At 41.1% G+C, this 12,286-nt stretch overlaps 1 protein-coding gene across 2 annotated transcripts in view; it reads left to right on the forward strand.

Moving 5' to 3' along the window:
* PDK1 (pyruvate dehydrogenase kinase 1) overlaps positions 1,780–12,286 on the forward strand; it is a 42,565-nt gene continuing 32,058 nt past the window's right edge. The window contains exons 1-7 of one of the 2 annotated variants that reach the window (XM_021074572.1): positions 1,780–2,131; positions 4,061–4,202; positions 6,850–6,921; positions 8,921–9,105; positions 9,416–9,511; positions 10,522–10,599; positions 12,100–12,176. In XM_021074572.1, coding sequence (XP_020930231.1) covers positions 1,930–2,131; positions 4,061–4,202; positions 6,850–6,921; positions 8,921–9,105; positions 9,416–9,511; positions 10,522–10,599; positions 12,100–12,176 — 852 coding nt within the window. In that variant the 5' untranslated portion in view covers positions 1,780–1,929. 2 annotated transcript variants of the gene reach the window in all.

Raw genomic sequence — 12,286 nt, forward strand, 5'->3', positions numbered from 1 at the left:
ACTTCCTACAATTGTTTCCAGGTGGTCAGTGTTTTCTTTCAAGCTAAACTTGCAGGACTGATGCAACTGAGGGCAGTCAGCAGTTAGATCCCTTAAACTATAACTTGCTTAATAAATATTATGTAATCTGCCTTCACTGATCAAACTTGCCTTAATGGTTCTTGCAAAATTGCACACCCTAGGAGCTTCACAGCTTAGACAATGTATCACAAGACTCCTTTAATTGCCCCCTATATGCAGCACCTCTGACAGATGGGTCACTATAGTAATGGTTCAAAAGCTGTTTTTCAGGAACATGGAAAACATGGAGCTGGTCTTGCCCAGTTCAAACTGGTTGAGACCACCAACCATTCAACTGGGCCTTCTGTCTGGAGTGTTGGATGGATGACCTTTTGACATCAGAGGGCCAAACACTCCACCCTCAGATCATACTAACCCTGCCATTTTCTGAACATGCGTCCCATGAAGAAGCATGTAGCTCGGTTGTATCTGCCGACAACATGGCTTACTTCACCTTTTTCTCACCTCCAGCCACCTTTCCCCAGTCCTGAGACCACGCTGCTGCCGCTTTTTTTTTTTTTTCATTTTTATAAGTTTTAATGAAGTTCATTTACAGTGTTGTGATACATACTGTTTCCTTATCCCATAAATATCCCAAGCCCCCTGAGCTTACGGGATGTGGATTGGTGATTTGTTCTCCCCTCCACTTCCCTTGGCACCTCGTGACTAAATCCTTCCCCTGTTGCAAAACTCCGAATCTCAGCCTTTGGCTTGTTTCAGGCTGGGCAAACGAACTTTATGTGGTAACGTTAATACACTCTAAAAAGAGATTCTCATCGCATTCTTTATACACATCATACTTTTACCCAACAACCCAAGACCTGACCACCATGGAGAAATGAATTGTTATTCTATACCAGAAACTGTTGGAGTAATGGTTATAAGGATGCTGTGGGGAGGATTATAAGGAAGCAATTTTATACCAGTTAAATGTATTTTAACTGACAAACTACAAACCCATGGAAGAGTAATTCTGTTGTATTTAAGGTATACCAAAGCACTGGGGGGGGGGGCGGAATATATGCGGATGTAGCCATGGCGAGAAGGGACTGGTGGTTTTCACTGTAGACTTGGTCTTTGCAGCTCTATGGGATTAAATCAAAATGAGAAATTCTCTAGTCTTATACTCACTATTTAGAAACCTAGAAAGGATGGAGCAACCAAACTGTGAGGCTAAGAAGACAATTAAAAAGAGGGGCAGTCAGAGTAGAGGGACCCCTTAAACACACTGCTGCCTGCGCCAAGAATGCCTGTAGGTAACGCTTTGAGGTGGGCGGCCAATTCTCTTCCCCTAGGACCAGCAGTCGTTGTCCTGTTATTTAGGGCCACACCGAAGTGATCACCATTTGTACTTATGTATCATTGTTTGACAAGGGTCGGCTTCTGAAACTCTTTGGGTCTCAGTTTCTTTTCCTGTAAAATATGGGCTTGCATCACAGAAGAGAGTTTATGGAACACGCTCACAGCGGGACACCGCGGTGTGAAGAAGCAGCGCCGGCCCTGCCCCTCAGCTGAGGCTGGGAGGGCCGTGTAACCAAAGGGCGTGGGAGGGGGCGCACTGCGCACACCGCCAGAGGGTGGTAGCTGCCCGGCCTCCACGCGCACCCCCCCCTCGCTCTCCGGGCCCCGCCCCACGGCGTAGGGGGCCGGACTGTAGCCCGGGGGCGGTCCGGCGCGCGCTCCCCGCCTCCCTCCCTCTCTGGGCCCCGCCCAGCGGCGCGGGGAGCTTGGCTCCGAAGAGGGGGGCGGCCGTGGCGGTGACAGCCGCTCCCCGCCCCCGAAGCCGCCACGTCCCTCACGTACCACCCGACCGAGTGCCCGAGCGGCGATCTGGCGCCCGGGGCTTCGGCTCCTCCGGCAGGGCTCGGCATGAGGCTGGCGCGGCTGCTGCGCGGAGCCGCCTCGGCCGGCCCGGGCCCCGGGCTGCGCGCCGCCTGCCCCAGCGCCAGCCGCAGCCTCACCTCGGACTCGGGCTCCGGCCCGGCGCCTGAACTCGGCGTTCCGGGCCAAGTGGACTTCTACGCGCGCTTCTCGCCGTCCCCGCTCTCCATGAAGCAGTTCCTGGACTTCGGTGAGTGCGGTCCGGGCCCCGAGCCTTTCTGTGCAGCCCGAGCCGGCAGCTGCGGCCGCTGACCCGGCCGGGCCGGGCCCGCGCGGGCGTCCTGTTGTCTCCGACGCGCCCCCCTCCTCAACGTCTCTCCCCCAGCGCCTTAGGGGCTTCCTTCCTCCCTCGCGGACGGTTCCTTTTGCTCCGGTGCAGGCGCAGGCGGGCGGGGGAGATAACCCGGAGCGCGTGTCTTTTACCGCGTATTGTTGGAAAACAACCTCGGGCGCCAGGGCTGAATGACCGTCCGCCTTTCGGTGCACGTGTGCACCTCTGAGCTCACAGCCCGCCTCCTTGGGAAGAGCCCCGCGCCGGAGAGAGGCGAGTGCGCGGACACCTCCGGAGTCGTGTTCGGATTCTGCAGAGTGATGATAAATGCTCGTTTGCCTTTGATGATTGCATTAAAGTGGCGTGCTGGTAGGGGAAGCAGGTTATAACTGGCCCAGTGTTGCACAGAATGTTTTCCTTGCTTAATTAAGAGTTTCCACCAACAGCACATTCATTTCGTCAACAACAAATAAGTCTGGAGCACGTGTAAAGTGCATGAGTACCAGATGCGGTGGGGTTTACCACATTTCACCTCTGAGGAAGTGACTGACCACTTTCTTCTTCAGATGGGTGCTTCCTAGTTTTCTTTAGAAAGCATGCAGAAAATTGCAAAGGCTTTTGACTTTGACTTCTCCTATGGAGGCGCCTAAGAGAATAAGGGAAAACTAAAAGTCAAAATTTTCTGTAGACACGGTTATCTTCTGCATTGTGAATGCTGTAACGGATAACTAGTGGCTTGAAAGATGTCAGCATAGTTGGCCACTTAAATTTTGTTTTTTTTGTTTTTTGTTTTTTTTGGCGGCGCCGGTGGCATATGGCATATAGAAGTTCCCGGGCCAAGGATCCAGCCCGCGCCACAGCAGTGACAGCTGCCAGATCCTTAACTCGCTGAGCCACAAGGGAGCGCCTCACTTGATCTTAAAATTGTGGTTTACAGTGGCAATTTTGTTTGACTCAAAGCTCTTGGTTTTTGTTTTTACTTTAAAATGACTCTAGGGTGATTAAGGGGTGAATTTGGCTTTGTTTACAAGTATGCCATTAAACTTTCAGGGTAAAATGTTTTCTTTTGATACTTTAATTTCTGCTATTGACAGACTAATTTTTGCTCAGGTTATTTCTTGCTAAGAACAGCAAGATGAAATCAGTGAGTTTAAAATGCATTGCTGAAATAATATGACTTTTTCGTTTAACTTTAAATGGAACTGCTTGTCAAAGGACATTCTACCTCTGTTCTCCTTAGCATTTGAGATAGGAGTGGAGGGAGGAGCAGGATGCTTTCCAGGAATCAGACAATTGAATAGGACCTGCAAGGGGGGTAGTAGCTTGAAGATGGTTTGCTGAACAGGCATTGGAAATTTTTGCTGTTCGTTGTCTGAAAGCCTCCTCTGTTTACCCTTTGCTTTTGGCAGTTAGTATAGTGGTTCTCTGTGTAGAATCAATGAATCTTCCCTTGAACCTGTTAACATTTCTGCTTTCTTAAATAGTCACTTTTCACAAACCTAGAGTTAGGAAGCAGATTTTTTAAATGATGTCAGCACCAGGTTATATAGGATAGACTTTTGCAGATCCTATGTTAATTAGACTGTGCCTTGCTCAGACTTGCTCAGGTTGTCTTAGTTCTAAGAGAGGAGCTGTAAGGGAGACAGGAAAGTATCCTCATCACTCTACAGAGTGGTTGAAAGTTGTTCAGGGTGCCTCACAGCCTTGGAGACTAGGCTGGCTTGTCATTCGCCTTTCCTTGCCCTGTCATTATGGTGATGCTACTACCACTTGCCAAATAACTCCTTCTGTATTTCTCCCTACTTTATGGCTTCCACTTACCGATGTTCCCATCGTGTTTGGTTTCAGGATCTGTGAATGCTTGTGAAAAGACCTCATTTATGTTTCTGCGGCAAGAGTTGCCCGTTAGGTTGGCAAATATAATGAAAGAAATAAGTCTTCTTCCAGATAATCTTCTCAGGACACCATCAGTTCAGTTGGTACAAAGCTGGTAAGATTTTCTGTCTTGTGTTGACAATTTTGATGGAGTTGTAGACTTTACCCAAAGTCAAAGCAAATTCTTTTTTACTCTTCCGTGGAATCTCAGCAGCAACAGCATATCTCCTCCTTTGGGTATGTCTGTCTGGGCTTGACCCCTGAATCCTGGACTAGCCCACTTTTTGGTTTTGAAAAAAACAATGGGAACTGCACAGAAACACTGTATTCAAGATTTGTGTTATTAAATCTGCAGGGATGTTATTTTATGTAATAAAAATATCTACCGTTTGTTGATAGCTAGGGATTTATATACATTACCTTGAATCTGTTCAATAACCCTGTCCTGTAGGTATGATTATCTCCATTTTACAGATGAGGAAACTGAGTCACCTACTGGTCAAGTCCTTTGTCTAAGGCAGTACCACCCTCTTCCTGGGTGGTATTCAAACCCAGATTTGTTTGTTTTTTCTACCCCATACTGTAGTCAGATTGATAGAATGTATTAAAGTGTGTACATACATTTTATTCTTTTTTTTTTTTTTGCTTTTTAGGGCCATCTCTGTGACATATAGAAGTTCACAGGCTAGGGGTTGAATCAAAGCTGCAGCTGCCAGCCACAGCCACAGCAGCGCAGGATCCAAGCCACCTCTTCGACCTCCAGCGGATCCTTAACCCACTGAGCAAGGCCAGGGATCGAACCTATATCCTCATGGACACCCTGTTGGGTTCTTAACCCAATGAGCCACAAAGGGAACTCATAAATATTTTTTATAAACTGAATTTATTTTATTGAAATATATCTTTTAGACTGTTTATTCTACCACTTAAAGACAGTTAGAAGTTACTAGAATCGTGTGGAAACTATAATCTCTCTTCCCAAAAATGACAGTAGAGTGTTAAGGGTGTGCACACATATGTGGCCACCTGCTGTATACAGCCTTTCTTGTTAATGTTATTAAAAGTGTTATTTTCTTAAGCACCGTATGTTTCAAACAAAAGAGTTTGCCAGAGTTCAGTCTTAAATGGAAAAAATTTAGCTGCAAGACATTTCCCAGTTATGATTCATAGAGATCCTAGCTTTCCTTTTGTAGGCTTTATAGTTTGTAGGAGAAGCTGATCTAATAACAGTTTTTTAAAATAAGTGAAAAAAAGTATGAGTACTATGTAAACAGTAATCAGATCCTATTTAGTCCAAAATTGGAAGAGTTAGAAATGTGGTTGAAGTAAGAGGCATTTGTTTAGGAATTTTGATGGAAGGAGAACATATAATTTTCTAGGGAGGCTTATTCTTGTTTTGTTTTGTTTTTTTAATTTTTCATTAAAAATAGAACATGCTGCATTTTGCAATCTTATCTGTGCCCTAACACATTGTAGGTGTTGATATATCTCTTGAACAAAGAGCAGAATTGTTCTTGCCAATGAAGAGAAAAGTAAGGGTTGAGTCAAAACAGTGGACATCAGAATCGCTGGACTTTGGAATGCAAAGGCATGCAGTAAGGCATCGTGCTTGTCCGGAGCAGCTTTCCAAACCAACATGTGGATTTACAGACTTTTAAAACACTTTCATTGCCCCTGGATGCCTGCTAAGTGAGGGCAGTTGTAGATCAAGTGTCTATGGACAAGCGAAAGCAGACCTTTTGCTGTTGAAGGTCTTTGAATGATAGTAAGGTGTTTTGGCTCTGGCCCTGCATTGCCGTTGTGCTCTATGGCATGACCTTGAGAGAGTCATTTGGCTTGCCTCATTTTGCTCCTTCTCCAGGTTATTTGCTCCCTGGAATTGTTAGATCAATTAAAACCCTGGATTTCATTATTTTCATGTTTCTGTTCAGTTCTGTTTAAAACAAACAAACAAACAAACATGTGTTAGATTGTAGGCTGGCAGTAAACATTGGTTGAATGGACATAAACATATAATTGAGAGCAAGGTAGGCTGATCTTTACATTTTACTAAGATTAAGACCAGTTAAGTAGTTTGCCCAAGACCACGTGGTTGTTGGTGACAGACTCATTTCTCAAGACAGTCAGTATGTATACTGTAATGCACTGTTTAAATTTTTAAAGATATTTAAAAACTATTTTAGGGAGTTCCCATTGTGGCTCAGTGGAGACGATCTGACTAGTATCCGTGAAGATGTGGATTCGATCCCTGGCCTCTCTTAGTGGGTCGGGGATCTGGCATTGCCCTGAGCTGTGGTGTAGGTTGCAGACATGGCTTGGATCCCAGATTGCTGTGGTTGTGGTGTAGGCTGGCAGCTGTAGCGCTGATTCGACCCCTAGCCTGGGAACCTCCATATGCTGCGGTATGGCTCTAAAAAGCACGCGCGCGCGCGCGCGCGCGCGCACACACACACACACACACACACACACACACACACAAAACAAAAAAACCACAAAAAACAATTTTAGAGTATAGAACTTAAAAATAAATAGGAACTCTTAAAATTCTTAAATCAAATTTAACCTAAGCTTTTAGGAAAAAACATACCTTCTGCCATTTTATGCCAGACACTTCGCTTTAATGTGAATGGGTATAAAAATCTTACTTTAACCATAATTTATTAAAAATTAAGAAGCGTTAAAATTGCCTTTTGAACATTCTCACAATATTGAACTTTCAAAATGTAAAAGAACACATTTAGAGGGGTTGATTTGCATTTTAGGTATATCCAGAGTCTTCAGGAGCTTCTTGATTTTAAGGACAAAAGTGCTGAAGATGCTAAAACTATCTATGAGTAAGTACACTGTTTTGAACACAATTTTTAATACTCTTTGAACAGCATATTAAAAATGTGAATGTATTGAGCTTAAACCTGCTTTTGGGTCACTTTAGGGAAAATTGATTAACTTTTAAGTTTCCCACTACTCTAGAACATGTGGTAGTGTATGTGTTTAGCAGCCCACACTGGCCAGGCAGGTAACATAAATTCACAAGTTGGGCTGGGCTTAGGAAAAGCTTCATGTCCCTCCTAACCCTAATGTAAAGAAAGACTGAATTCAAATGTGATGGGTCAATGGAAAACTTGATGTGGCCTCAGTGCCCCTTGGATGACAGGAGATGGTGAGGACTTTAGTCTGGTGAGTGAGTGCTTCTAATGGGCAGCCATCTCAGCCCCCGTGACCACTGCCAGCAGAGACACTGCCCAGATCATCTGACCATTGTGTGTGTTTAAGAACAGCCACATGTCTAGATTTTTAAAATGAAATCTCCCAGTTTGAAAAGATGGGAGACTAATGACAGTTTTAACCCACATGGAAGGCCTACAAACACTTGTGTAGTTTACAACCTGCAGTCTGTGAGATTGTGTAAGCAGTGTGACTTGTTTAATAATCAGCATGCCAGGACTAATAAACCCAATAGTTCCCTAAGGCAAATTACCTGTGTATTCCAATGAATGTTGCTCAGAGCTTAAAGACTCCCTTCTTTTGGGTTGTCCTCCAAGTCTATTACACTTATTTTTTTGACCCTCTTTAAAGGTGATAGCAACATTTCATTTTTTAAACATGATTTTGGTCTGAAAATAACATCAAGAATTTACTCTGTGCCTAGGTATGAAGCAGTTTACACAGAGGATGCCATTAAATCTTTAAGATAACTCTACTGAGATAATACTATCTGTGTACAAAGAGGTTAAGTAACTTAAGATAGTATTACTGTCACATAGTAAAAGGATTTGCACCCAGTCTTACTTAAAAGTAAACATTATGCTATAGAACTTCTGAAAACAGTCATTCGAGGTGAATTTTTTTAAGAGAGCTGAGTGGCCAGGCAGAATAATATTGGTTTTGGTTGTAACAAAAGAGGTGTGTGAAATAAAGGATTCAGGAGTGACTAGAGATGAAGAGTCGTTGTTTGCTTTTGAGGAGCTTTGTTGTTTATATTTTGGGTTAACAGTTTGGTTTTGAGACTGATTCGAACTAGGAATTTCAAAGATGTGTTAAGCAGCGAGAGCATCATTGGGATAGGTTAACAGTACTCAAGATGATGACTTGGGATGGGAAAACCCTCGTTCAGAACTGTAAACGCTGATGGGTTTGTCATAAGATGGATTTTGCTACTTCACAACTAAGACTTCTTTCCTCTTTTCTTTGGTTATTTAAATTAACCATGCCATAATGTCTTCCAAATGATAGAAATCAGAGGGCTGGACGGCTTGAACATTTTTCTCTTAACACAAGTCGCCTTTTCCTCTCCCATTTTTTTAAACTCATAGCATGAATGGGATAGAATTAGAATTCTTTTCTACTTTTCTGTTCTAAGTGGCCCTTTCTCTCTTTGAACCTAGGGAATCGTTCCAGAACAGACTGCCTTTATTGGCTCATTCATCTTCATTCCTCACAGAGCATGTGTTCCCTGGAAGCAAGCGCTCTGTCTTCTCTTAGGCTGAATGTCCCTGGGACGCCAGGCGCATAGTGAATGCTCAGATAACCTTAGCTGATAATGGTTAAAGAAAACCCCGAACATTCGTAGGATCGTGTTTTGTGGCCGACAACATACTTTTAGGAGTCCCAAGAAAATAATTACATTTCAGAAGGTTCATTTTGGAGTTTCTTCACATCTTCCTTGTTTCAGTAAATTTTAGGATCCGAAATAGATTTAAGTAAGGGTAAAACACTGCTTCTCCCTTTACTGAATTAGGGATTTCTTGCCTACTATTGTCAGCTAAATTTAGACTTTAGTATCACATTCACTTGGCAAAATATTAAGCTGTTTTGACAGGCAGGTTTGTTTAGCTTTACAGATACTGTGATACGGATCAGGAACCGACACAACGATGTGATTCCCACAATGGCTCAAGGTGTGGTTGAATACAAGGAGAGCTTCGGGGTGGATCCTGTCACCAGCCAAAATGTTCAGTACTTTTTGGATCGTTTCTACATGAGTCGCATTTCAATTAGAATGTTACTGAATCAGCACTGTAAGTGTCTGAAAGTCAAGAGAAGACACTAAGATGTGTTGGTATATTTTAAATTTATTTAGAAAAATTCCCTTTGGGGAGAACATTTAATTTTACTTTTTTGCATATTAAGAAAGGTAAATAGACTACCACACCAAGGAGGTTTTTTAAAATTGAATCTTTATGTTTAACCTTATGTAAAATACTATATTTAAGGAAAATATTTGTTCTACTGTTTGATACCAGTTAGAGACACAGTATTCAAATCTGGATAGGGGCATTAGGTATTTCAGCATATTTTATTTTTTTTTTGTGTTTAATTTTTTGATAGCTTTATTATTTGGTGGAAAAGGCAAAGGAAGCCTATCTCATCAAAAACACATCGGAAGCATAAATCCAAACTGCAATGTAGTTGAAGTTATTAAAGGTAAACACTTATATTTCTCCTTTCAGAAAGAATGCAAAAATCAAAATTGTTGAGTGTTATTTCTTGCTATTAAAACAACTCTTTATATTATGAGATAAAATGCTAAGAGTACATGTATGGGTTTGAAGATAACTTTATAATATTAATTGTGCACTGTGTATAGGATGAATGCTTTGTTGACACAATATATTAGGCAAAGTTTGGTGATGTTATGAGGGTATCTGTTTTACTTCAAAATATCCCCCCCCCTTCTAACTTCCTCTACTTGGAGCCATAATTCATAATAGTTTGGTTTATATCTTTCCACACTTTCTTCTGTTTATACCATGTATACTCATATACATACATAATTGTTGGTCTTACATTGTTGTTTTTTGGAAAATGTGGTACTTTCTGTATATTTTTCTACAAGCTTACAGACATCGTACCATGCTTCAGTATATGTGGACATACACCCAGTTTTTGAATGGCTGTTAGGGCTATTTCAGAATATATTAACTCATTCTCCTACTGATGTAGATTTAGATTGTTTTAACTTTTCTATTACCAACACTACTGCAGTGAACATCCTTAGATATGTGCTGACTTTTGCTAGTATTTTAGAAGGCAAGATTCCTAGAATTAAAAATATTTAAGATGCATTTAAAAATTTTGTTACCTCCAAAAATGTATCTACCAGTGAATAAGAGTGGCTATTCCCTAAACTCTGTGAACTCTAAATTTTTGTTAGGTATATTGTAAATACTTTATTCAGCCTGCTGTTTTTCTTTTTGTTTGTCTTTTCCCATACAGATGTTTTAATTTTTTTGTAATCATATATCATTCTTCCTTTATGGCCTTTAGGCTTTGTTACTGCATACTTAAAAAGACTTTGCCCAAACTAAGATTATTAAAGTATATTTTCTTCTGTAGAAAGTTTTAAAAATGTCATTGGTCGATACTGTTGCCATCTAAATGCATGAAACAGAAGTAAATTTATTTAATGCTTTTTTTATTTTGATTCACACTAGATGGCTATGAAAACGCTAGGCGTCTATGTGACTTGTATTATATTAATTCTCCTGAACTAGAACTTGAAGAACTAAATGGTAAGCCTGATGTCTTTTCCTCAGTGATTAGTATTGTGATTACCTGAGAAGGAATGATAAGAAGAATTTAGACTTGTTTTACTATGAAAGGACTTTTGATCAACTTCTTCACTGGATATGAAAGCTGAGGGACAGCAAATCATGTTAAAAAATATATGTGTATATGTGTGTGTGTGCACGTGTGTGTGCATACATATTTTATAATTTAATTGGATTCTTTCTGATAAGACATTTTGGCCTTTTTTTCCTGATTTTTTAATAACAATTCTATGCTTATTTTTGATTTTCTGGTTAGTCATAGAAAAAAATGATTCTAAGAAAATTACATTTGACTTTTATATGCATTTCAGTAGTGTAAGCTTTATTGTTTAAGGTTTCTACTTCCCAAGCTATAAACCATTTTTTATTGTTGAGGAAGTAAAAAGACTGGAAATAGAAACTAGGAAAGAAAGATGCTCATCTGTTTGAGAATTTGTGTATCTGTCATGGGTCTTCTTTTTACCCAGACTAGTGCTTTTGGACAAAAGAGGTTTAGATGCCTTAGAAGGAGATTGATGAGACTCCCTGTTTTTCTTAGAGTTAAGGTTGTTCAATAGAGGGAAAAACATTTTCTAAGTTAAAATGACCCTTTAGGAATAATAAAATTAAATAGGCTTTCACTTAGTTGTATTCTGGATCTTAGAGGATGAGGGCAGTGAAGAAGTTGCACCACTGCAAATAGAATTGCCTGGTGTTTTTCTAAAGCCATAATGGCACCATTCAATAAATAAGAACTGCAATGCATCCAAATGATAGTTTGGGAACTTGAATTGCTGTGGGCAGTTTCCAGATGTCCCAGTCATCTTTCCAGGGGATACATTATTCAGTGGAGAAGTCAGTGCTGAATTAGAATTCTAAGGTATGGTTGAGTCTTACTCCTTTACCAAAAGTTCTGCTTGACTCATTCTCGGCCCTCGACCCCCAGCTGGGCTCCTATTAAGTGTTTGAATGTAGAATTGGTATCCCTTGATAAACTGATGCTAGCTAGAGTTTTTAATTCAGACCTATATTCCATAGAAATGCCTAAAATAAAACAAAACATTCCACCTGGGTGAAACAATTAACACATAGCTTTTTAAAGAAAGAATGCATTTATTTATGTGAGTTGGACCATGGGATTTATAGACTTTAACACTTCTTTTTGGAAAGCAAACTTCCGACCTTAAGACTAAGTGTCCTTTAAACAGACCCTCTGTCTTAGGGAAGAATGGGAAGCTGGGTTGGTAGATGATGAGCAGGATAGCAAGAGTGACTCCAGGACTCACATTGTCACATCAGTTCTAAACCTATGTGAGTGTGGGGTTCAGACACTGTTAGAGTAAAGAACTGGTGTGGCACTTCTCCCCAGGTAGTGCTATCCTCCATAGTAAATGTTTTCTTTTCATCACTACACAATATATTCTTAAAATTGCTTTAAGCACATCTTTCTGTACTTTCATATTTTTCTCTTCTGCTCTGTAGCAAAATCACCAGGACAGCCAATACAAGTGGTTTATGTACCATCCCATCTCTATCACATGGTGTTTGAACTTTTCAAGGTTTGTAAATAGTATTACGTCACCTTTATCAGCCCTTTCCTGAGGTTAGGAATCTGCTCTGAAAGTTAACTACTCTATCGGGTCTTCCTCAGTTGCATGAAAGGATGTCA

Source organism: Sus scrofa, chromosome 15 (assembly GCF_000003025.6).
Source record: "Sus scrofa isolate TJ Tabasco breed Duroc chromosome 15, Sscrofa11.1, whole genome shotgun sequence".
Lineage (NCBI taxonomy): Eukaryota > Metazoa > Chordata > Mammalia > Artiodactyla > Suidae > Sus > Sus scrofa.